The 26,806-nt window shown below is 45.5% G+C and overlaps 1 protein-coding gene across 1 annotated transcript in view; it reads right to left on the bottom strand.

Moving 5' to 3' along the window:
- BRSK2 (BR serine/threonine kinase 2) overlaps positions 1-26,806 on the bottom strand; it is a 900,270-nt gene that overhangs the window by 419,602 nt on the left and 453,862 nt on the right. Inside the window, 1 exon segment of the mRNA XM_030202457.1 lies at positions 20,289-20,383. Coding sequence (XP_030058317.1) covers positions 20,289-20,383 — 95 coding nt within the window.

A 26,806-nucleotide genomic window follows, 5' to 3' on the forward strand; every position in this document is an offset into this window, starting at 1 on the left:
ATAGTGGCCACCAGAGAAATTAACTCCTCTAAGTCCTCCTTGTGGAAGACTTGTGCCACTGAGGTATCCTCCCCTGGTGACAAATCCTCCACCGAAGGGAAGGAATCCTCCTCTTCCTCATAGTCTTCCATGACCAAAATATCATCATCGTCTCCCAGAGCTTCTGAATCATAGGCACCGCTGTCTCCTGATCCTCCTAAGACACTCTGGGACATTTAGCGCTAGGAAGTGGTGATGATATTAAGGATGTTCAGAAGGGAATATCAAGAGTTAAGCATTAAAAATGTGAAACTGAGATAATCTGAAGACAGAGCAGGACAGACGCATTTAACCTAGTTACAGATTGCTGACATTTGCTGAATTAACAGTTTCAGATCCTGGGAAGTGTCACTAAGAACACGCATGTCTGAAAGGGAATAGGGAAGTAAGAGAGAAAATTGTAAATGTCTGAGCATGCAGATGTAATATAGAATAATGTATTATGTTAGTTCCGTATTTCTATAAATGTTAATGATCTTTACCGAAATGATAATGATCTTTACCAAAATAGCTAATATCAGAATGCTGATAGAAGTTGAATATAATCTAGCCAGTGCATTTTTTCAAAGTTTGTGTCCCATGATTTGTGATATAACCAGTTAATTTATGACTTAATGCATAAAAGAGCAGAGGACCGGAGGGATTTTGAGACAGTTCTGGGTGGCCTCATTGTCATTATGTGAGACCCTCCCATTCTCTCTCCCAAAGGTCTTTGATCTGTATTTTTTGTATTGGTGGTGGTGGTGGTGTGTGTGTGTGTGTGTATTTCTTTTCCTTGGTCTCCCAGAGATTGAAGTAAAAGAACAGGGTATTTGTCCTGCCCTAATGGGGTCTTAGGCAAACAGTGGCCCCTGAACCTGTTCCACCGAGCAGGAGGGCTGATGAGAGGAATGCCGCATCAAATATGTGTTATACATAGCTAACACAAAATCCGGACGGAACCCCCCCCCCCCCCCCCCCTCAGAAGGCCCTCCCTGTCCTCCTGCTGGTTCAGCTGATAGCTGGGCCTGCGCCGCATCATGCGCTCCAAGCTGCCCCGATTCTGACTGAAATTCTAAAATGGCGGACGTTCCCACAAAAACTGGCAGTGCTGCAGTGTTCGGCCCCGTCTTCAAAGAAACCGCCAAATCGGAGGAAAGACCCGAGCCACTCTCACCTTCAGCCAATGAGACTGCCGCAAGTTCCGACTCCAAACCGGTACACACTTTACAAATCCTGTCCACCAAGACTCCCCGGCACTGACACACAGTGCAACACCGCAGCTTGGTTGACATAACTGCTACATGTTCAGCACTCTAATTTCCTAGGGAACAGCCAGCCCAAAAATAAGCAAGGAGAGAAATGCAAGCAGGTTCGCACTGGTCAAACATTTTTTTTTTTAAAGAACAGCTGAAGTGCTCTAAAATAAGAGTCTTCTAAAAGAGTTTTTGAACCCTTCCCTCGAAGGGGTGTAAATCAGTCTTTAAGCCTAGTGGTTAGTGCAGCAGACTTTGATCCTGGGGGCCTGGGTTCGATTCCCACTGCAGCTCCTTGTGACCTTGGGCATGTCACTTAACCCTCCATTGCCCCAGGTACCAAAACTTAGATTGTGAGCCCTCTAGGGACAGAGAAAATACCTGCATATAATGTGTACAGCACTGCGTACATCTAGTAGCGCTACAGAAATGATTAGTAGTAGTAGCAGTAGTAGTAGTAGTAGTAATAGCTCTGCCAGAGAAATGAAGGAAGGCTCAGGGTTAGACTAGGGAGGAGGGACCCAGCCACCAGAGTATGCATTCCTGAGGCAACAGAAACCCCCTCGGGTCTCAGCCTCTGCCAGAACTTATCCCCAGCGGTACCCAGAGAGAAAGAATAAAAGAGAAATATAGATTAACTAGTAAAAAAGGCCCATTTCTGACACAAATTTAACGGGCGCTAGCAAGGTTTTCCTCGGAGTGTGTATGTTTGAGAGAGTGTGTGTGACTGTGTGAGAGAGAGAGAGAGAGAGTGAATGTGCAAGTGTGTGTGTGTGACAGAGAGCGAGTTTGTGTGCGAGTGTGTCTGTGAGAGAGTGTGTGTGTGTGTGTGTGAGAATGAGAGTGTGTGTGTTTGAATGAGAATGTGTGTGAGTGCGTATGTGAGACACAGTGATTGTGTGAGAGAGAGTGTCTTTCACACAGATACACTGTGTGAGAGAGAGTGTGTGTAAGACAGAGAGAGTGTGAGAGAGTATGTGTGCGATACACAGACTCTCTGTGAGACCGAGTGTGTGGGAGTGACTGTGATACAGTGTGAGACAGAGTGTGTGAGAGACAGTGAGAGAAAGACACTGACTGTGAGAGAGAGTGTGTGTGTGTGAGAGAGAGAGAGAGAGTGTGTGTGACAGAGATACCTCCCCCCTACCTCTGTAGTCTCAGGACCCCCTGCTCCCTCCCTCTCTGTTATGAGGACCCCCTCCTGCGCTCCCCACCCTCTTAGGTCTCAGGCCCCTCTCCCCCCTCAGGTCTCAGGACCCCCTCCCCCTGCCCCCTCCCCCCTCTCAGGTCTCAGGACCCCCTCCTCTCCCCTCTGGTCTCAGGATCCCCTCCCCCACCCAACCACCCAGTAACCTTTTGTTACTTTATAGGGGAGTCTGTCTTTATGGTGGCACAGGTGCGTGCAGGACCTTGTTTTTCTCTCACTGGTATGTGTGGAGAGGGTGGTTGTGATGCTTGAGGGTTGTTGCGGCAGCGTGGAAGAGCGTCGTGGAAGTTGTTTTTGCGGCGTGGTTCTCGATCATTTCGTCATTATTTATTCTCTGTTGCTTTTCGCTCTCGTGTCTCATCACTCATTAACCGGGAGGGCGACTAATTCGCGAGGCAGGCAGGCTTGAGCCACAGCGGTAAGTCGGGAGGGCAGCTGTTGACCTTTTTTTTTCACAGGTTCTAGTGTTGACTTCATAATGGCTACGGTGACATCAGCTTGGGCTATGGAGCCTAGCAAACCAACTCCAAAGAAGTCACGAACACAGGCAGCCAGACTCATAGAACGTTGGAGGTGAGAATTATTATATAGGACTATTTAGAATATGTAATAGAAATGAGACTGAAGGGCTCACATCATCATCCACCTACTGGAGACTGAGAATACCGGGACTTTTTTTAGGGCTGAGCTGGGCTCTTATTGGCTCTCGCAAGAAACATTGCTCTCATTCTCCACCTGCTGGAAGGCATGCACAACCCATAAGTTCAGTTGGGCCGATCTGGAAGGATGCTAAGGAAGTTGATGTTATATTGGCAAAATTATCTCTCCCTCAGGATGCAGGTGAAAGTTTGCCTTCTCCCAAGCCTTTAATGGATGCAACTACAAAGTCAAAAACATACATAAGGACTAACACCAGCTGCACATACTGTAGCAGGACTTTCTTTTATTGACGCCTAACTTAGCTGAGATCATATTCATGTGCCTATCTGACATCACATGAACAATCTTTAAGTTAGTCCCCTTATTTTCTAACTCTTGCTGTTCTGGCTATAGGGACTTGGATTCCTGCAGAAAGTTCTGGTGTGGAGAGGTATATCTGGGGGGAGTCAGCATAAAAATGATCATGAAAACCATAGGAGATCAGAGCACTCTCGGACTGACTGACAGTAGGATAGCAGTAGTGGAAGATCCACCAGAGCATACACTAAAAGGATGACTGGAGAGATAAAAGAAAACCTAGACAGGACAGAGCCCTGAAATTAAAATGAGGACTGTGTATCAAGGAGCAGGTGATTCAGTGTCAAAAGCAGCAGATAGGTCAAGAAAAATGAGGATTGACTAAAGGTTCTTGGATCTGGTCAGGAACAGGTCACTGGAGACTTAGGCAAGGGCTGTTTCAGTTAAATGTAGAGGACAAAAGCCAAATTGTAGTTGATAAAGAATAACTTGAGATGACAAAGTCAAGACAATGTCAGTGAAAGCACATTCAAGTAGCTTGGATAAGAAGGGAAGGAGGGATGATAATTGGAATGGGGAGCTATGGTCTAGTGAAGATTTTTTGAGGTGTGATGTAACCACAGCATGTTTGAAGGCATCAGGAACAGTTGCAGTGGAAAGTGATAGACTGAGGATGTGACAAATAGAAGGAATGACAGTAGGAAAGATAGAGCTGAATAGATGGGGAGGAATGGAATCAGATGAACAAGTAGTGAGTTTGGAGGAGGAAAGAAGATTTGTAGTTTCCTCTTCAGTGATGTTATAGAATGAAGAAAAGGTGGCAGGGGTTGAAGGTTGATTGTGAGAATGAAGTGGAGGAAGGGGCGACAGAGGTGACTAGGTGGAGAACTCAAGGTTAATCTTGTGAACTTTGTCATGGAAGTATTCAGCCATAATCTGGGGAGGTGGAGGTACTTTGAGGAGGGAGTTCAGTATGGCAAACAGAAGGCATGGGTTGAAGCCAAGAGAATTTGACAAGTGGATGTAGTAGTCCTGTTTCACCAAGTGCAAGAGCAGACTGGAAGGAGGACAGCAAGAATATGAAATGTATGAAGCCATCATGGACATGGGATTTTAGCCAAAGGTGCTCAGTAGAGCAGGCACAGGAATGTAGGTAGAAGACTCTGAAAGTCAGCCAAGGCTGGAGTTTGGTATGACTTACATAAAGGGAGATGGGAGGAGTGAGTGTTCAGAGCAGAGGAGAGAATAGTATTATAGGAAGAGACAGCCTCATTGACAGACTTGGATAATATAATGGGTAAGAAGAGAGGTGAAACAGTGGTGGAGAGAGTGCAAGGGACACTAGCCTATAAGTGCATTCACTCTGCAGCTCCTCAGTACCTCTCCGCTCTCATCTCTCCCTACATTCCTCCACGGGAACTCCGCTCACTGGGTAAATCTCTCTTATCTGCACCCTTCTCCTCCACTGCTAACTCCAGACTGCGTTCCTTTTATCTTGCTGCACCATATGCCTAGAATAGACTTCCTGAGCTGGTACGTCAAGCTCCATCTCTGGCAGTCTTCAAATCTAAGCTAAAAGCACACCTTTTTGATGCTACTTTTACCTCCTAACCCTTATTAACTTGTTCAGAACCCTTATTTTATCATCCTCACTTTAATATTCCCTTATCTCTTGTTTGTCCTGTTTGTCTGTCCTAATTAGATTGTAAGCTCTGTCGAGCAGGGACTGTCTCTTCATGTTCAAGTGTACAGCGCTGCATACGTCTAGTATCGCTTCAGAAATGATAAGTAGTAGCCTGAAGATTCCTAAAAAATGCTGGAGATTGGAGGAGACTAACAAATATTTTCTGTACACAGTAGATTTATTAACAGACTTATGCACTTCCCATCTATTATTTTAGGCAGTTAACACTCATAAGAAATAGTATCCAATGAAACAAAGTCAAGGAATCAAATACAAAATGGGAATGAACATAATTCCATCAAGCCAGTTGTGTAAAAAAGAACAGTCAACGGACCCTGACCAGCTAATCAAAGGTTCTTAGTTGGCAAATAAAGCATCAAAGCAATTGTCAAAACAAATTGGATCAAGGCCCTTGAAAGTCTTAAAAAGTAATGACTCTAATTTAAAATAACTTTGCTACTGAACACACCAGTACAAGAGACATAAACAAGATGTAAATGTTAGAACTTCTTGCATTCAGACACAAGCTAAGCTACAGCCTTTTAGGCCAACTGCAAGGACTTAATCATAGTCCCAGGCAAACCACAGTATTTTAAATTATAATAATTAAGAAGTGGAAAAAATTCATTGATCATACAAAAGACTTAAAATCATATGACATGATAATAAAGGTTTCAAACAAGAAAACATGTAATTAAAAAATACTGCTTTAACAACTTTCTTAATGTGCATTTTCATTTATAAGTTAGACTCATGTTCAGAAGTAAGAAATCTAGGACATAGTCAGGTGACATTGTCAGATGGTGCCAAGATGGCACAGGTCTCCAAGAGCTCACAATGTGTAAAGCTCAGAACAAGAAAGCTCCTTCCCATTAGCAGTAGTCTCCTCAGTCTTCCAAGTTAATTCTAGTAGAATTAACCCTACTACTACTAATAATTTCTATAGCACTACTAGAAGTATGCAGCGCTGTACACATTTTATGCAGGTACTTTCTCTGTCCCTAGGCTCACATCTAAGTTTGGTACCTAGGGCAATGGAGGGTTAAGTGATTTGCCCCAGGTCACAAGGAGCTGCAGTGAGAATCAAACCCAGATTGCCAGGACCAAAGCCCACTGCACTAACCATTAGGCCACTCCTCCACTCCTGTCATAAGACCTGACACCCCGAAAGAGCAATAGATGACTTAGATGCCGCTTTTATGAGTATCACTGATTAAAACAACCAACCTATTCAGTTTCCAGAATATGCTAATTAGTTCCAAGTACCTGATTAGACCCCTACATAGAGGAAGGACCTTGTCCTTTCCCCTATATGGGTCAATGGAAGGGAAGGCCTGATGTTCTGAAATGTAATCAGCAGAATGAATAGCCACCACAACAAACCACCTTCAGGGTGAGGTCTTTCAAAGTGCTATGCTTCAGCCGCTCAAAACGAGTCAATTTGGTCCGTAGGGGCTTGAAAGGGCAACTTCTGGAGGCAGCAAACAAGAAGATGCCCTATCAGAGGCCATGGAGGAAAAGCATACACTAGACTGACTGGCCAAGGCTGAAGAAAAGCGTCCACGCCTTGCACTTTGGGGTCCTTGCGACGACTGAAAAAGAGACGACGCTTTGCATTGGTTGCTGAGGCAAACAGATCCATCAAGGGAGATCCTCAATGATCGACCAGCAGCTGAAACACCACGTCACTTAGCGACCACTTGCTGGGATCGAGCATGTGACGACTTAGAAAATCTGCTTGAACATTTAGGATCCCTGCTAAATGCCGCTGACAGAGCCACCAGATGGACTTCTGCCCATTGAAGCAATAACAACGCCTCCCGTTCCAACGGCAGACTCCTCGTCCCCCCTTGCAAATTGATATATGCTACCGCTGTGGCATTGTCCGACATTACTCGCACTGCTCGGCCTCTCAGAAGATGCAGAAAACTCTGGTCTCTAAGAGGTTGACTGAAAATAATGCCTCCTGAAGAGACCAGAGACCTTGAGCAAACTGTCCCTGACAGTGAGCTCCCCAGCTGCGGAGACTGGCATCTGTTGTCACTACAGTCCAGCTGGGTTGATCTAGAGGCATACCTTTTGTCAAATTGGCCTCTCGAAGCCACCATCGGAGACTGGTCTTCACTTGAAGCAAAAGTGGCAATCTTTGATGAAGGGAATCCTTCTGCGACGACCATCTTGACAGAAGCGACCTCTGAAGAGGACATATGTGCGCCCTGGCCCAGGGCACTGCCTCTATCGCCCCCGCCATGGAGCCTAAAACTTGTAGATAGTCCCTTGCCGATGGTGTCGAATTAGAAGAGACAGATCTGAGTCTGCAACTTGAGGACCCTGGCCGACGGCAGAAACACGCAACCCTGCCTCGTGCTGAACCGGACTTCCAGATACTCTATCAACTGGGAAGGCTGAAGACAGCTCTTCTGCACATTGACTACCCAACCTAGGGACTGCAAGAATTCGACCACCCGAGCTGTAACCTGAACACTCTTGTGGTAAGATTTTGCCCGGATCAACCAATCGTCTAGGTAAGGATGCACTAGAATGCCTTCCATTCTGAGAGCCACCGCTACAACGACCATGACCTTGGTAAATGTACGAGGAGCAGTCGCAAGACAGAAAGGAAGGGCCCGAAACTGAAAGTGCTGACCTAGCACCGCAAAGAACAGGAAACGTTGATGCGCAGGACGAATAGGAATGTGGAAATAGGCTTCTGTAAGATCAAGAGAAGTCAGGAATTCCCCAGGCCTGACTGCAACAATGACGGACCGCAAAATCTCCATCCAAAAAGAGGGCACCTTGAGGGCTCGACTGACTGTCTTGAGATCCAAAATCAGACGGAAAGAACCCTATTTCTTGGGCACTAGAAAATAAATGGAGTAACGGCCTTGACCCTCTTCCGCCGAAGGAACAGGACAAATAGCCCGAAGGAGCAGAAGTCTTCGGAGAGTATCTCTGACGGCTGTGGCCTTGATGCGAGAATGGCAAGGAGATACAAGGAAAGCATCTGTCAAAGGATGAGCAAATTCTAATGCGTACCCTTCTCGAATAACCTTTAACACCCACTAGTCTGAAGTAATCTGGGCCCACCTCTCTTGAAATTGCACCAACCGAGCACCCACCTGAAGTAGAGGCTGGGCCCGTACATCTTCATTGCTGAGGATGGGAGGAGGGGGACAGAGAATTCCCTGCCTCTGGACCTCCCCCTATGACCTCCTCGAAAGGACTGAGACCTTTGGAAAAATCTGGAGCGTTGCCCCTGAAAAACTCTGCCTGAACGAAAACAATGACAATGTCGGCCTCTACCACGAGCTGAGAAATTGCCACGACCAGACCCTCTCGGACAATCCTCCGGCAACCTAGGAACCTTAGCCTCACCCAAGCTATTCACCAGCTTGTCCAATTCTTCACAAAAAAGAAAAGATCCCTTAAAGGGAAATTTACTAAGTTTAGACTTAGAGGTTGCATCCGCCGACCAACCACGCAGCCAAAGCGTACACCGAGCCACAACCGAAAGAGCCATAGACTTAGAAGAAGACCAAAGCAAATCATACAGAGCATCTGCTAAAAAAAGCTGAACCCATTTCCAGCTTAGCTACTTCATTATCAATAACAGAAAGATCATCCAAAGAACGATCCAACACCTTCTCAGACCAGCGGAAACAAGCTCTTGCTACCAGGGAGCCACAAATTGCAGCCTGCACTGCCAGAGCCGACACATCAAAGGTATTCTTTAACAAGGAATCAATCCTGCGATCCTGGGGATCTCGCAGAGCCGTACCACCATCCACCGGGACAGTGTTGCGCTTGGTAACCGCGGAAACTACCGCGTCCACCACAGGAGAGCGTAAAAGGACTTTACCTGAATCAGGAACGGGTTAAAGCCTGCCCATGGACCTAGCCAGCCTAAAGGCAGAATCAGGAAACTCCCACTGAGCCTGAATAATATCCCTAATATCCTGATGCATAGGAAGTGACTTACCTACTCTGCGAATACCCTTGACCAGCAAATCGACCTTTCTGGGCTCCGATATTTGAAGATCCTGATCATCAAATCGCAAAGTAGAAGCAACCTGAGAAATAAGCTTCTGAAGATCATCCGTGTGGAAAATCCTTACTACTGAAGGATCCTCTCCCACAGGAAGAGATTCTTCACTTTCTGCGGACTGCTCAAACTCCTCCGCAAACTACTCATCAGGAAAATATGCCCCCTCCTCCTCCAAAGAGGGCATGTCCTCCTGGTCATGAGCATAAAACAGATCCTGCTCAGCTTCCTCCGAGAGCCTAACTCAATTCTGAGGCATAGAGACCCCACAAAGAGACCTCCTCCCAGGAGGGTCCACAGGCACAGTTTTATGTAATAGAAAAGCCCGGTACATCTGTACCACGAATTCCGGAGGAAACCCTCCTTCGCCCGCTGAGAAAAAAGAATTTTGCAAGACAGGGACAGGGCCAGCAGCAGGAGAGGCCTGAGGAGCAGGGGACGGCGTGGCATCTAAAATGGCGGCGTTTCCCGCCAAAATTGGCACCAGGGGAGTGGGAGAGACGACCGCCAGCAAAACGACGGAATCGCCCCCCCCCCCCCCCCCGCAACCGACGGACCAGCAACTGCTGCACTCTGATTTTCCACAGCAGTGCAGTAACAACAGACCCCCGCCGCACCTAGCCCCCACCGCTGACAGACAGCACAACGGCGAAATTTCTCCGACATCGGGAAGGAAGCAAAACCACAAAAAACAGCTGATTTCTAAACAGCTGATCGCTCTGACGTGAAGGAGCTGCCCTGCTTAATGAAAGTGCCCAAAGAAGGCTCTGCCGACCAGCAGACCGGGAGGCTTGAACCTTAGGTTTTGTTTTGTTTTTTAAACAGCAGCTGCCTCTCCCCACCTGCACAGTTTCCCCTTTGAGGAGCTTGAGGTCAATGTGTACTGCTTTTAAAAGCAGAAAAAAAAATGCTAGCAGCAAGTACTAACTAGCATCCACATCAATCGGGAAGTAAAGGGGGGAGGGACTCGGCCTTCCAAGTGTGGCACCCCCGAGGCTCACAGAGACCCCCACGGGCCTCAGCCTCCACAAAGCAGGGTTTTTTTTTCCTTTTAAAATGCATAGACAAGCAAACCAAAAGAGAGACAAAGTATACTTTAACCCAGTGACATACCTAGGGTAGTTGACACCCGGGGCTGGTCATTTTTTAACGCCCCCCCCCCCCCCCCAAAAAAAAAAAAAATCCAGTACTAGGCATACCGAGAATACAAAACACTCAGGACCTATAGAGCAATTCTAGCATACCATAAGCAGTAATTTCTACTAGTCACACAAGGAAAAGGAAAGCATCTTAAACACTACAGTGAGCACTAGAACATCAATTCACCTAGTGTAAAACAAAAACAGATTAGTACAGATTGTTGATCCTGCACAGTCAATGCCAACTGAAAGCCAGGGCCGCCGAGAGGGGGGGACAAAAGTCCCCGGGCCCGGGCCTCTGGAGGGGGCCCGGCGCCACCGCAGTCAGGCCCCGCCTGCCGTCGCTCCCGAACTAACTAACTAACCTTAAACGCCTCCTTCCTTTCCTTTCACCACCTTCGTGGCAAGCAGCAGCAGGGCAGGCCACTCCTTCCTTCCGTGTCCCGCCCTCACCTGACGTAACGTCCGCGAGAGTGGAGCACGGAAGGAAGGAGAGGTCTGCCCTGCTGCTGCCTGCTGCAAAGGTGGTGAAAGGAAAGGAAGGAGGCGTTTAAGGTTAGTTCAGGGCCCGGTAGCGGGTGGAGGGGAGGGCCCCGGCGGCGACGATGACCTCGAGTGGGGTGGGGTGGGGGGGCCCGGGGGCGGCCTTGTCCCGGGCCTGGCTCTGGCTCTCGGCGGTCCTGCTGAAAGCCATGTCTTTTTCACAAACACAGATACACCCTAATCCACTATAGAATAAGTAACCATAAACTTTCTATTTAGACAAAAATTAAACTGAACCCCCGATTCCAGACTCTGCATACAATGCAACACCACAGAAACAGAAAATGTCCCCTAGTACTATGCAAAATATATAGACAGAAGATGTAAATTTGAAAAAACTAACAAATACCAATCACCACTTTACAAATTAACAAACAGAAATAAAACAAATATAGAAAATAAAATAATACCATTTTATTGGACTAATACATTTAGCTTTCAGAGGCCAAAAATCTCCTTCCTCAGGACAATACAATATAGTGCTGTTACAGTATCCTATCCTGACCTGAGGAAGGGGGTTTTGTTCTCTGAAAGTTAAGTCAAAATGTATTAAAATTAGTCCACTAAAAAGATTACCTTATTTACATGTTCTATTTATAAACATTTATTAACACAGCTACAATACTATATCCTAAAGCAAAAAAATAAAAATATATATTTTATTTACAGTTTGTTGTCTCTGGTTTCTGCTTTCCTCATCTTCTTTTCACTGTCTCCCTTCCATCCAGCATCTGTCTTCACTCTCTCTCTGCCATCCACTGTCTGCCCTCTCTAATGTCCCTTCCATGCACTGTCTGCCCTCTCTCTCTGCCCCTTCCATGCACTGTCTGCCCTCTCTCTCCCTTCCATCCACATCTGCCCTCTTTCTGCCCCTTCGATCCACCATCTGCCCTCTCTCTCTTACATCCACATCTGCCCTCTATCTCTGTCCCTTCCATCCACCATTTGCCCCAGTCTGCCCTCTTTCTCTCTCCCCCTTTCACCCACCATCTGCCCTTTCTCTCTGCCCCTTCAATCCGTGTTCCCTCCCTCTCCCATCCATCCAGGGTCTGCCCTCCTTCATGCTCCCCCCTTCCATCCAGGGTCTGTCCCCTCTCTCTCTGCCCCCTCTTTTCAGCCCCCAGTTCCAGCCCTCTTCATCCACCACATGCCTTGCATCCCCCCTTTTCAGCCCCAGACCCATTCTCCCAACCTGCCCCAGGCATGGACCCATTTTCCCTCCTGCCCCCTTGTCAGACCCCAGTTCCAGCTTCAGACCCCTTCTCCCCTCTGAGCACCCCTCTGAGCTCCCCAATCCCCTTCTCCCCTCTGAGAACCCCTCTGAGCTCCCCACCCTCCCCAATCCCCTTCTCCCCTGTGAGCACCCCTCTCAGCTCCCCAATAGCTGGTACATCAATTTCAATCAAAGAAACCACTACTGCTGTGCTTGGAATTATTTTGGACACTCAGCTGTCCTTTAGTCTCAAAGCAACTCACTCTATGCAGGTCAGGAGCGGAGGAGCCAAACACCGAGAGACGTTACTGCACAACTGCAGCAGGAAGGCCAAGGTGCACTGGCGCACAGGGTGCCGCAGGGGGAGGAACGCGAACGAGGAAGGCGTCTGGCGTCATGACGTTAGATGGGCGGGACTCATTTTGGACTCAACTGAGATGGAGGGAGAGACTCGGGGCCGCTGGGAGGAGACAAGTCAGCCTGAGCCGGAGCCGCAGAGGTGTAAGACGCGCACCGGTGCAGCATTAGGGCCCAGGGGAAGTCGAAACTGACAGCGGAGCAGCGGAGCGCCGGAGTACAGAAGGTAGAAATTTTAGAACACCCCCCCATTGGTTAGCACCCGGGGCGGTCCGCCCCCACCCTCGGTACGCCAGTGCTTTAACCAACAGACAGAAATAGAAATACAGAGACTGAAGGGCTCACCACCTTCCACCTGCTGGAGACTGAGATTACTGGATCTTTCTCTAGCCGGCAAGTGCTCTTTTTGGCTCTCTAGAGTCACAGTTTTTTTTCTGAGTCTCCACCTGCTGGAAGGCGTACACAACCCATCAGTCACATTCTGAGCCGGTCCAGAGGGACGCTAAGAAAGTTAGCATTGCTCTCTTATAGAAGAACTCCCAATCTCTGAGTACTGAAAATACCACAGGATTGTCACTCCCTTATGTGCGCACAGCAGAATTCATGGATTAACAGAGCAGTTCTAAGATTTCCAATGGCCGGGAACACACTTGAGCTTTCCCAAAATGTGATGCCAGCAGTATGAGGGTAAAGTTATGTGTTGCATGTGTATAGGCTTCCCCAGACTGAGCTGAGGCATTTCCAACAGTGAAGTTAGAGGAGCTTTTGCACTTATGCATACATTTTTGAACATTTGAGTGCATAAACATACATTAACCCTAAAAATTCAGGTGTGCATGGTTTCCCTGGGGCAATTTTTAAAACAAAGCTTGTGAATACTTTTGCTTGGAAAATCTGGTCAAGGTTTGCACAGAAAAATCTGTGTGTAAAAGGTTTAGTTTCATAATTTGATGTACTGTACCACCATTCAAATACACACCAGAGAGACACATCAGAGGTTTACTAGAAAAACCTTACTTCAAAATAGAATGACAAAATCCTATAAATAATGAAGAAAAAGGGAGGTGTTAAAGCACTTGTACAAGTCATTGGTAAGGCCCCACTTGGAATATTGTGTTCTGGAGGCCATATCTTGCTAAGGACGTAACATGACTTGAAATGGTCCAGAGGAAGGTGACAAAAATGATATCACAATTATGCCAAGAGATGTATGAGAAAACTTGAATACCTGAATATGTACACCCTAGAAGAAAGAAGGGGTAGAGGAGATATGATACAGACCATAGGCGGTCGGTGGCCCAACTGTTTGGGGAGGCTAAAGGGGGCGGGGTTAGGGGGTGGGGCCAGGGGTGGAGCTTAAATCCATAATTGTCTGATAACACACAGAAAAATAAATAAATAAAAAAGTCACAATTAATACCTTTTTATTAAATTTACATATTAGATATGTATCATATGTCAAAGCATAAAGTGGTTGCTCAAAGCATATACTAACCACAATCGCTCAATAGCAAAACACTATGCACAACTTTGTGCAAAAACACACTCAGAACCTTACTGTACCATAAATTATACACTACCTGTGTATAAAACAGGATACAGGACCAAGTTATCACCCACAGTTAAATGTGAATCTTTCAGCATATAGAGTGGAGAAAAAAAAGGGGGGTTCAGTAACACCACCCAGCCAGCCCAAGATGATCAGACCCTAGAGCACCAATATACCTGCTACTGGAAAACTGCAACAAGCTGGACTGTTACACATTCCTACACAAACACTACATGCTAGCAGAATCCGTCACGTCAGTCACATATGCAGAACAGGGACAGACCCTCATGGGAGACTGGGCGGCTAAATGGCAGATGATGTTTAATGTGAGCAAGTGCAAGGTGATGCATGTGGGAAAAAAGAACCCGAATTATAGCTACGTCATGCAAGGTTCCACGTTAGGAGTTACGGACCAAGAAAGGGATCTGGGTGTCGTCGTCGATAACACACTGAAACCTTCTGCTCAGTGTGCTGCTGCGGCTAAGAAAGCGAATAGAATGTTGGGTATTATTAGGAAAGGTATGGAAAACAGGTGTGAGGATGTTATAATGCCGTTGTATCGCTCCATGGTGCGACCGCACCTTGAGTATTGTGTTCAATTCTGGTCGCCGCATCTCAAGAAAGATATAGTAGAATTGGAAAAGGTGCAGCGAAGGGCGACTAAAATGATAGCGGGGATGGGACGACTTCCCTATGAAGAAAGACTAAGGAGGCTAGGGCTATACAGCTTGGAGAAGAGACGGCTGAGGGGAGACATGATAGAGGTATATAAAATAATGAGTGGAGTGGAACAGGTGGATGTGAAGCGTCTGTTCACGCTTTCCAAAAATACTAGGACTAGGGGGCATGCGATGAAACTACAGTGTAGTAAATTTAAAACAAATCGGAGAAAATGTTTCTTCACCCAACGTGTAATTAAACTCTGGAATTCGTTGCCGGAGAAAGTAGTGAAGGCGGTTAGCTTAGCAGAGTTTAAAAAGGGGTTGGACGGTTTCCTAAAGGACAAGTCCATAAACCGCTACTAAACGGACTTGGAAAAATCCAAAATTCCAGGAATAACATGTATAGAATGTTTGTACGTTTGGGAAGCTTGCCAGGTGCCCTTGGCCTGGATTGGCCGCTGTCGTGGACAGGATGCTGGGCTCGATGGACCCTTGGTCTTTTCCCAGTATGGCATTACTTATGTACTTACGTAAAATAGGGAACCACAAAAAACATGCCCACAAAAACTGAAATACAGATCTCTTTAAGAAAGCCAGACTCTGTAAGTAGGGTTACCATTTTGTGTCCTCTGAAAAAGAGGACACATGTCACGCCCCCTACCCCACCCCGCCTCATGCCCCGCCCCTGCCACGCCCCCTTCAGGTCCGGGTTCCGCCCCTATTCCCCCCCCCCGTCACATAGTCCCCTCCCCCCCATCACATACCCCCCCCTCACTTACTGTCTAGCCCTGGTGGTCTAGTAGCGTCTTCTCTTCGGGGCAGGAAAGAGCCCCCTCTTTCCTGCCCGGAGCGCTGCCTGCCCTTGCCTGCTGCATCCTCCTCGGTATGGCTGGGGATTCAAAATGGCCACCGAGAGTTGAAGCGGCCTCGCGAGAGTTCAACTCTCGGCGGCCATTTTGAATCCCCAGCCAGACCGAGAAGGATGATAGACAGGGGAGGCAGCGCTCCGGGCAGGAAAGAGGGGGCTCTTTCCTGCCCCGAAGACGTCACTAGACCACCAGGGAACATGGTAAGGAAGGGGAGGGGAGGGGACGGGAGACCACGCGCCGATCGTCCGCCCACACGCCCACCGCACGCACGCGCCTGCCCGCACCCGCGCCCACGTTTGTCCAGAAATCCGGACAAACGTGGGCGGGGGCAAAATCCGACGGACGCCCCCCTCAAAAAGAGGACATGTCCGGGGAAATCCGGACGTATGGTAACCCTATCTGTAAGCAGTGCAAATACTGGTAAAAGAGAAACAGAAATTATTTTCTCCTGTACTCTGCAAAATACAATAGAAAAAACATGTACATTTCACAAAGCAGGCACATCTTAGTCCTTAAAAAGCATTAAATACAAAGAATGTTTTCTTTCCTACTTTTGTTGTCTGAGCATTCTATTTTTCTAGTTGGTCTGGTCCCAGTCTCCTTTCCACTTTCCATGTATCAATATTCTCCTAAATTCTTTTCCAGGTTGACTTTTCCATTTCTTCGCCCTTCTCTTGTCTTCTCACTGTCCTTCTCTGCATCTGTCTGGTACTGATCTTTCATTTTACGCCCCCCCCCCCCCCCCCTCCACACTCACCCACACACTTTTCTCTCACTCTTTAGTCCTTAGTATTCATCTACCTACTGGCTTTGACCATCTTCTGCTCCTTCCCTCTGCTGTGCCTGACCTCTCCCAGTCCCATCCATCTCCTGCTCCTTCCCTCTGCTCCCCACCCCTCCCAGTCCCATCTGTCAGGATTGCTGGAGGTCAAAATTATTGTTGGACATACTTATATTAATATGAAACCAGCTTGACATACTTAGATTATTATTAAACCAGCTTCTGACCTCTGAGAACTCCCCCCTCCCTCAGGAATCTGAGGATGACATGGACCAAATGGTGTTGAGCTGCCTTCTAGCCCTGTGTTTAATTACTCCTGATTGACATATCTTTTGTTCCATCTGGGAGCAGAGCTCTCTTTGAGAACAAAGGAGGCCAGACAGAGAGGCTCCCATAACTTGGGACTTCAAACAGGAGAAACTGTGAAATTGGTCACCTTTCCTGACTTCAGAGAAGGTACACTGGAGTTTGGCTGGGAAGGAAGATAAGTTTTTGATCTCTTTCTGTTCTGGAGGTATAAAGGAGAGCACATGGTGCTCGGGGCACTTCTCTCTGTCCAGGACACTATGTCTCTCTCTGTCTTTCTCTGGGCAGCAGAGCATAGAGCTCTGCTTGCACTTCTCTCTCTTTCTTTCCCTCTGCCCACCACCATCTTGAGCCCCAGAGCACAGGGCTCTGGGGGCTGGCAGCTTCTCTCACTTCCTTTCTCTCTGCACACATATATACCTCTTGCAGCCCAACCCCAAGGCTTCCTCTGAACAAACACCCTATTCTTTTTTTCTCTCCCTAAACACACACAGATACAGCCCTGTACCAGTTACCTGTACTAAGTGCTGTGAGCCTATACATATCTGCAAATATAATATACTTTATATATCCAAACTCGTGTGGATTGTGTATTCTTTGGGAACCTACTGTCTCTACGAACTCACTGCCTCTGTGAACTGGACCCCGGGAACAACCCTAGACAACGATTGCTGACACCATCCATCTCCTGCTCCTTCCTTCTGCTCCCCACCCTCTCAGTACCATCCATCTTTTGCTCCTTCCCTGTGCTCCCCACCCCTCCCAGTCCCATCCATCTCCTGCTCCTTCCCTCTGCTCACCTCCTCTCCCAGTCCCATCCATCTCTTGCTCCTTCCCTCTGCTCCCCACCCCTCCCAGTCCCATCCATCTCCTGCTCCTTCCCTCTGCTCCCCACCTCTCCCAGTCCCATCCATCTCCTGCTCCTTCCCTCTGCTCCCTCCTCTCCCAGTCCCATCCATCTCCTGCTCCTTCCCTCTGCTCCCCTCCTCTCCCAGTCCAATCCATCTCCTGCTCCTTCCCTCTGCTCCCCACCCCTCCCAGTCCCATCCATCTCATGCTCCTTCCCTCTGCTCCCCACCCCTCCCAGTCCCATCCATCTTCCCTCTGCTCCCCACCCCTCCCAGTCCCATCCATCTCCTGCTCCTTCCCTCTGCTCCCCTCCTCTCCCAGTCCAATCCATCTCCTGCTCCTTCCCTCTGCTCCCCACCCCTCCCAGTACCATCCATTTCTTGCTCCTTCCCTCTGCTATTGTAATGGACCCCCTGAATTTCAGCGAAGATGGGTGTGCTCAGAATATCTGTTGTTAGTAGTCATGACCGACATCTAAACTCACCCCGCTGAAACTTGAGGGAACCATTCACTCTACATTCACACAAAAGTCCCAAATCTCACTTTCTCAATCTCACTTTTACTATCACTCTCACCTCAATACTTTCACTGCCAGCCAAACTCACTTCTTAAAACCTTTAATTTCCTTCAATTCCACACTGCCTGTCCCACATCAAACAGCACATCCACTCTCTTCAGTTGCCAGAACCTCCCTGCAACTGCCAGCCAGCCCCGTCTCCCAGGTAACCCCTCCTTAGCTTCCCATTCCAAAACCCTTCTCAAAATTCTAAGCTACATTGCTGACTGGCGGAATGTTCACCAGCACAAGTAAATCCCCATTTTACCACTTTGTTTTTTTTCTTCTTTCCTTAACCCCATGTTACATTATGCCTGACCTCTCCCAGTCCCATCCATCTTCTGTTCCTTTCCTCTGCTCACCATCCCTCCCAGTCCCATCCATCTTCTGCTCCTTCCCTCTGCTCCCCACCCCTCCCGGTCCCATCCATCTCCTGCTCCTTCTCTCTGCTATGCCTGGCCTCTCCCAGTCCCATCCATCTTCTGTTCCTTCCCTCTGCTCACCATCCCTCCGTCCCATCCATCTTCTGTTCCTTCCCTCTGCTGTGCCTGACCTCTCCCAGTCCCATCCATCTCCTGCTCCTTCCATCTGCTCCCCACCCCTCTCAGTCCCATCCATCTCCTGCTCCTTCCCTCTGCTCCCCTCCTCTCCCAGTCCCATCCATCTCCTGCTCCTTCCCTCTGCTCCCCACCCCTCCCAGTCCCATCCATCTCCTGCTCCTTCCCTCTGCTCCCCACCCCTCCCAGTCCCATCCATCTCCTGCTCCTTCCCTCTGCTCCCCACCCTTCCCAGTCCCATCCATCTTCCCTCTGCTGCCTCCCGAGAGCCCCCGCCCCCACGAGGTCCAAGATCGTGCAAGCCCCCCAAACGGAGATCTTGACTCCGTTTACCCCCTCTCTTCCTCCCTCCAGTGCAGCAGTCTTCAGCCTTTCTGTGCTCCTGGCAGTGGTAGCGATGTCTACACGCTGCCTTCGTTCTGCCCCGGAAGCCTTCTCTTCAAGTTCCTGTTCCCACCTATGCGGGAACAGGAACTTGAAGCGAAGGCTTCCAGGGCAGAGCCGAAGGCAGCGTGTAAACGTCGCTACCGCTGCCAGGAGCACAGAAAGGCTGAAGACTGCTGTGCCGGAGGGAGGGAGGAAGAGAGGGGGTAGACAGAGTCATGACTTCCGGTGGGTGCAATATTGGGGTTGCTCGAGCACCCCCAGCACCCTTGGAGTCGACGCCAATGGCGGCAGCACTGTCTGCAAAGAAGACAAGTCAGACTCAGGACTGGTCTACTCTTGGGCTCCCGACTCGGAAAAAAACAGCTGATCCAACCATCCGCTGCGGCTGGGGAGGCTTAGCCTATGATACAGACATATGAATACCTGAAAGACTTTAATACAAAAACAAATCTTTCCCAGAGACAGAGAAGCAAGTAAAACTAGATGGCATAATTTGAGGTTGTGGGGTGGTAGACTTAGGAATAATTTAATTTAATTCAAATCTTTTATATTCTGCCCAACCAATCAGTTCAGAATGGATTATATATCAACTTTAGGAAACAGTTTTTCACAAAGAGGGTGGTGGATGCCTGGAATACCCTTCTGGGTGGTAAAGATAAAAACAGTGACAGAATTGTGGGAGAGATACAAATGATTCCTTAACAGAAAAAGTAGAGTATCAAAACAAAACAACAGCAGCTATAAGTTAATTTATGATGGGCAGGAGCAGTGCTTCAATGGCAGCTCCAGCAGCAGGGAGGTGAAGCCAATGCTGGATGGACTTATAGTCTGTGTCCCGTATTTGACAAGACAGATCTGGATGGGTGGGAGTTCGTTTCAACATCAACTTCAGTAGCTGGGAAGGATCGCCAGTGCAGGGCAGATTCTGAGCCCTGAAAATGGCAAGGACAGATCAGGAGCAAATATGTGTATTTTATACCACATTCAAACCGTATGAGTGCAGATCCTGTATATCTCAATGGGGGCTGGGAAGACATTGTTAAGTGGAACTTAACAAATAAAGTGTTATACTACTACTATTGGATGTTGGTTCAATAATGATTTGATAATGATTGAACAGACTCGATGGGCCATGCAGGTCTTTATCTGCCATCATGTACTATGTTACTATGCAATTGAACACATGTATTCTACATCCCTTTAATCCCAGTCCTCTTGAAATAATTATGCACAGCACTTTCCTTACACAGAGACATGCTTGTTAAACATAATTAAAGATATTAATTTTGCATTGAGCACAAGCCACAAGGCCAAGAACTTTCTCTATTCCTTTTTAATCTCCCATTAGAACATTACCTTCATTAGTACAGACTCACTGAGTTTCTCCCTGTTCACAATCTTGATTGCAACCTTTTGGCATGTTACACAGTGAACCCCCAACTTCACAAGCCCTGCAATGAAAAGGAGAAAGAACAAATCGTGTTAGAAGCAAAGCTGGAGATTTAAAGTCTAGTCCTACCTTCTGCAAGCTATTGAACCTTGGACACAAACATAGATTGCATAGAAGCATATTTTTAAGGCACTTAGACTCACAACTTTGTAAGTCTAAGTGCTTTGATAATGAGCCCCACAGCATCATAATATACTGCACAATGAAGATTTTCCATTGCCAGAAAATGCAGCATAAGTGCTCTGTTGACATTTTGTTGACTAAATATTGGCCTAACTGAAACCATGGCCACTGTCAACTAAAATAAATGTAAACCCCTGTTGTTTTTTATGTTTGCTCTTCTCAGGTCTTTGCGTTTTTGACAGGGGTGCCATTTTTGAGGCAGAGATACCAATACACTTCATTCTTATCAATCAAAACTGGAAATTTCCAGCATACTCTAAAAAGCCTGAGATGTCCTCACTCAGATCCAAGAAGAGAGACAACATTGATATCATCCATGCTTATTCCAATAATGCATGGTGGTAGACAATGGCACGATTGATTTGACAATGCCCGATGACATCATCATCTGCTATGTAGCTATTGTTAGAGCAGCATATGCCAGTACTGCTAAATCTTCATCTCTGCAACATGACAGCTTCTTTTCCTTCCCTACCATCCTACGTCACAGGTGCAAAGAGCTACAAGGAGTACCTAATGCAGCAATATCAGAAGGTCACTACAACATGGCGGACACCCACCACACTTCATTATTTTATTTTAATTTTTTTCAGGAACTTCAGTGATTAACAAGTCAGAAACAGGAGAAAATCAGTGGGAAAAATGACTTTTTCTGATTGTTCAGAAACTAGAAGCACCAAACACAGCCAAGGTGACATAAAATGGTGGCAGCTAAACGATGTTGGAAATGTGAGAGGTTTATTAAAACATCCAATGACTTGACACGAGCTGTGTTTCAGCCACAAAGGTCTGCTTCAGGAGTCTAAAAATAACAATATCATCTAACTGATATCAATAAAAATGAGTAAAATGAAACAGACAAGACACATACAAATATACATTTTCAATGTTAAAAAATTATATAAAACAACTAAAAAAGTTTAACTTTAATAAATGCATGCAAAGAACATATACACACTTAAAAACACTAAACATAAAAATAATATAGCCCAATAAAATGCTTCTCAATTGTCAAACAGTGGAGTAAATTATGAAATTAATATCCATAGAGGAATAACATAACTATCGAATACCCATAGCGAGTAAAACCAAAGGAAATTAAACCAAAAGATATATACATATATACTACCCTGGTTTGACACATACATCACTCGACACTTCGCCACATGACTTTTGCTGGTTTTAGGAGATGTCTCACCTCTGTAGGTCTTTGTTCAAATCCATTTTGCAGTAAATGTTAAAAAAAAAAAAAAAAAAAGAAAAAGGCAAGTCACCAGGCCAGAAACACAACCTGACTGGAGATAATATCCAACATATACCCACTGATTCTGTACTGGACTGCTACTTTTATTCTTTCATGTTCTAGCTTTTAATGTTTTAATGAATTATATAACATTTATATAAACAAAACATACATCTCAAGAACCCACAGCTGTCCCCAGCCCTCACCAGCATCATCAGCCCCTCAACTCAATAGGAATTACAATTCGACACATTTTTAACTAAAATAAAGGACTTGAGATTCCTTGGTTTCCCCCATAAAAAAGTGATGATGGTAACTGATATCAAGCTCTGTGACACCTTGGAGAAACAGACATGTAGGTTTTTAAAATCTAGACTGCCCCAACTTGACATTTTGTCCTTTAGATTGTAAGCTCCTTTGAGCAGGGACTGTCCTTCTCTGTTAAATTGTACAGCGCTGCGTAACCCTAGTAGCACTCTAGAAATGTTAAGTAGTAGTAGTAGTAAAATGGCAAACATATATGTGTGTGTGCCAGCACAAACACGTGTCTAGTTTCTGTGGTTCAGCTGTAAGTCTCTAGTCTCTGACACACCCAAACAAATCCTGAAACACTGCATTAGCTCTGATGATATTTTAGATGTTGACACTTGTAAAATGGGTGCTGTCATCGTATGTAGCCAGCATATAGTTGTCCATTCCCGCATATATTGTAGAAAAGGCTCTATGGGGCCCTTTTAATAAAGGGTTGTTGCGTGGCAACCCGGAACTACCACTGGCCCAATGTGGGTGACAGCAGTAGTTCTACCCCCAATGCACGCTATTTTGGCACTAGTGGAAATATTGTAAAGATATTTCCACAGAGGGTTACTGCCAGGTTAGCATGGAATCCCCTACTGCCCACCTCAATGGGTGGCAGTAAGTGATCCTCCCCGAAATGGCAGCTTGGCAAGTGTGAACTTACCACATGGACATTTCTAGTTTTGGCTTTTTTACCCACTGTGGTAAAAAGAGCCCTGGCGCAGGGCAAAAAATGGCCACTGCTGCTAGCGCAGTGCTCCTCTTACTGCAGCTTAGTAAAAAGGCCCCTATGTCAGCAGATCCTTTTCTAAAATACTACCTGAACTTAACATGTTCCAACCTGGATGTGTCTGTTCCAATTTGAATGTTCTTTCTAAAATATGCCTTCAAATATCATGAGAAGGCTTGACAAGGAAAACCAGGACAATATATGTATGTATAGAAAATGATAATATATCACAAAAGAGAAAGGAGCAATACTACCAAGTAATCAAAAAAAGAAAAAAGCTCTCAAAATAGCTATGGCACAGAAAAAAGTACTTGAATCTATCCCACTAAAGATTCTGTGGAGTGTATCTGTTCTAATTTTGAAAATACAACAAGGGAAAAGCCTCAGAATTCCCCAACCTCCAGCCTATATATACAGCTCTCAGTGTGAAGCCTTATATATATATATATATATATATATAGGCTGGAGGTTGGGGAATTCTGAGCTTTTCCCTTGTTGTATTTTCAAAATTAGAACAGATACACTCCACAGAATCTTTAGTGGGATAGATTCAAGTACTTTTTTCTGTGCCATAGCTATTTTGAGAGCTTTTTTCTTTTTTTGATTACTGTATAGAAAATGATGGCAGATACAGACCATATGATTTTGATGTAATTTTGATTGATACTGTTTTGAAGCTAATTTATACAAATACTGTCCCCTGAATTTTATAAAAGTTGCTAAAAATTGTGTGAGCAAATTTGGGCATGCAACCCATCTGCACGTGCTGTTTAATTGAATGAGCTAATTAGCAGTGATAATTGGCTTTTTAACCAATTATTGGCACCAATTAGATTTAATTGAAATATATTCATGTAAATTTATGAACAGGATCCATGCCTAAATTTTATGGGCAAGTTAAAAAAGGAGGCATGGAAATGGGAGGGTCATGGGTGGAACGGAGGTGTTATAGAATGAGAGGGGATATGTGCCTAATTTAGGCATGTACATTTGCACCACGTTTCAGTTGGTGCAAATAGGCCACACCAACAGTTAGCTGTGATTCTAAAAACCATGCCTAACTTTAGGTGCAATTTATAGAATTGTTCTTTTTTGGCGCCATATATAGAATTCATCCCTGTATGTATGTATATGTATGTTCATAGTAATTAATTGCCCCTGAAGTAGAACCTGGAAGCATAAAGTAATGCATAAAGTCTGTTATTATGTATGGTCAGCTCTTCTTTTTCATCCACATAAATGCACAAGAGGCAAGTCTTTTTCAACTGAAAGGTAGCTCTGGAATGAGGGGACATAAGATGAAGGTAAAAGTGGATTGACTCAGGAGTAATCTAAGGAAATATTTATATAAATACATATCTACAATGTTTGTGTAAATTATCTTAATAGTAGTATCAATCTACAGATACAAATTTTTAAAATATCTATACTAACATACAATAGCCACCAGACAAAGACCATTCATATTAAGACTCGAGAATAAATAAGAATGAAAACCTCCGCATGTTATATGCAACTAAAACAAACCAAAATCACTTATGAATATCACACAGCCCATTACATACTTATGGGCTGCAAGGCATTTAACGCACACTAATTTGTTAGTGCACACTAAATCTGTTAGCGCTCCTTAGTAAAAAGGGCTCCTAAAGTCTACCTACAAACAAATGCATCTCACTGAGTAGTTTCTCTGTAGCACCGGGGAGATGTCGGCGCTACGGAGGAACTACTCAGTGAGATGTATTTGATGGATGACTTCTAGCAACCTTGGCGAAGTCGCGATACCACCCGAGTGGAGAAGATGAGTAGTTTTTTTTCCTCATACATATGCAGCTATTTTTTGGCACTATTTCAGTTATTTGTTCGTTTTGAATCTAACACTAACCCTAGCGATCTTTTCCAAGTTGTTCACTCTGGTGTTTTGGTCTCAGCCGTTTTTTTCTCCTGTGGAGTTGTTTTCCGCTGAGGTTTGTTTCCAGAGTGTTTGATTAAAACCTATGATAACTGCCAATGCAGAGGAAAGCCAACTATGCAGGCTCTCTGGGCTACTGAGGTTTTCTTTTATTCTAATTTAAGAACTATTTATCCCTGGGGTTACTGTTAGTATTTTATAGCAAGATTTGCTAAATTGATTATATTGATGTTCTTTGCTCTACATTAATTTGGATTTTTGAGTTTTCCTGTGTATTTATGCCATGGAGGCATTAAAAGATATATCATATCTCCCCTCGCCTGTCTTTCTTTTAAAGAATGAGATCTTTAAGTCTGTCCCCATATGCTTTATGACAAAGAGCACTGATCATTTTATTAGCTGCACTCTGGACCAACTCCATCCTATTTATATCTTGAAATTCTGATCTCTAGAATTACACATAGTACTCTAAATGTGGTCTTTGACACTTATAAAGAGGCATTATCACCTTTTCTCTGCTGGCCATTCCTTTTTATGCACCCATCCTTCTGGCTTTTGTCAACACTTTTTCTACCTACTGGCCACTACAAAATCATCAGAAAGGATCACACCCAAGTCCCACTCTTCTTTCAAGCACAGATGTACTTCACCCCCTATACTGTACCACTTCCTTGGGTTTTTGCAGTAAAATTTAGTTGCCAAATTCCATACCATTCTTCAAGCCTCACTAAATATTTCCTTATCTTATCCACACCATCAGAGGTGTCTACCTTATTTCAGATTTTGATATCATCCATAAACAGGCAAACCTTACCAGAGAGCCCTCTGCGATATCACAAAAATGTTTAAAAGAACTGGACCAAGAACTGATCTTTGTGGCACACCACTGGTAAATGTTCCTTTCCTCAGAATTAATTCCATTTACCACTAAGCTCTGTCACCCTTCACTCAACCAGTATCTAACCCAGTCAGTCACCAGAGTCATAGCAAGAGCACTCAGTTTGTAAGTTACTTATGTGAAACTGTGTCAAAGGCTTTGCTAACATCTAAGAACAGCATATATTAGTGTTTCAAACTCATCTAAACAAACTGCACTGGCTTCCCATAGCAGAAAGACTCAGGTTCAAAGCTGCTTGCTTAGTTTTTCAAATAATACAGGGCTTTACCTCTGAACTGCTGACCAAGGCCACTTCACTATACCTGGTCCAGCCTAACAGACTGAAACAACAACTAATGCTAGCATCACCATTTCAAAAGACAATTCAAAATCAGAAGATTTTCAGCTCTCTATTCCCCGTACTTGCAGTCAAAATATGAAATTCTCTACCTATTCCCATCAGAACAGAAAACGCTAGGAGTTACAAAACAAGAAAGGGATCTGGGTGTCATCGTCGATAATACACTGAAACCTTCTGCTCAGTGTGCTGCTGCGGCTAGGAAAGCGAATAGAATGTTGGGTATTATTAGGAAAGGTATAGAAAACAGGTGTGAGGATGTTATAATGCTGTTGTATCGCTCCATGGTGCGACCGCACCTTGAGTATTGTGTTCAATTCTGGTCGTCGCATCTCAAGAAAGATATAATAGAATTAGAAAAAGTGCAGCAAATGGCGACTAAAATGATAGCGGAGATGGGACGACTTCCCTATGAAGAAAGACTAAGGAGGCTAGGGCTTTTCAGCTTGGAGAAGAGACGGCTGAGGGGAGACATGATAGAGGTATATAAAATAATGAGTGGAGTGGAACACGTGGATGTGGAGCGTCTGTTCACGCTTTCCAAAAATATTAGGACTAGGGGGCATGCGATGAAACTACAGTGTAGCACATTTAAAACAAATAGGAGAAAACCTTTCTTCACCCAACACGTAATTAAACTCTGGAATTCGTTGCCAGAGAATGTGGTTAAGGCAGTTAGCTTGGCAGAGTTTAAAAAGGGTTTGGACGGTTTCCTAAAGGACAAGTCCATAGACCGCACTAAATGGACTTGGAAAATTCCACAATTTCGGGAATAACATGTATAGAATGTTTGTACGTTTGGGAAGCTGCCAGGTGCCCTTGAC

This window comes from Microcaecilia unicolor, chromosome 4 (assembly GCF_901765095.1).
Source record: "Microcaecilia unicolor chromosome 4, aMicUni1.1, whole genome shotgun sequence".
Taxonomy (NCBI): domain Eukaryota; kingdom Metazoa; phylum Chordata; class Amphibia; order Gymnophiona; family Siphonopidae; genus Microcaecilia; species Microcaecilia unicolor.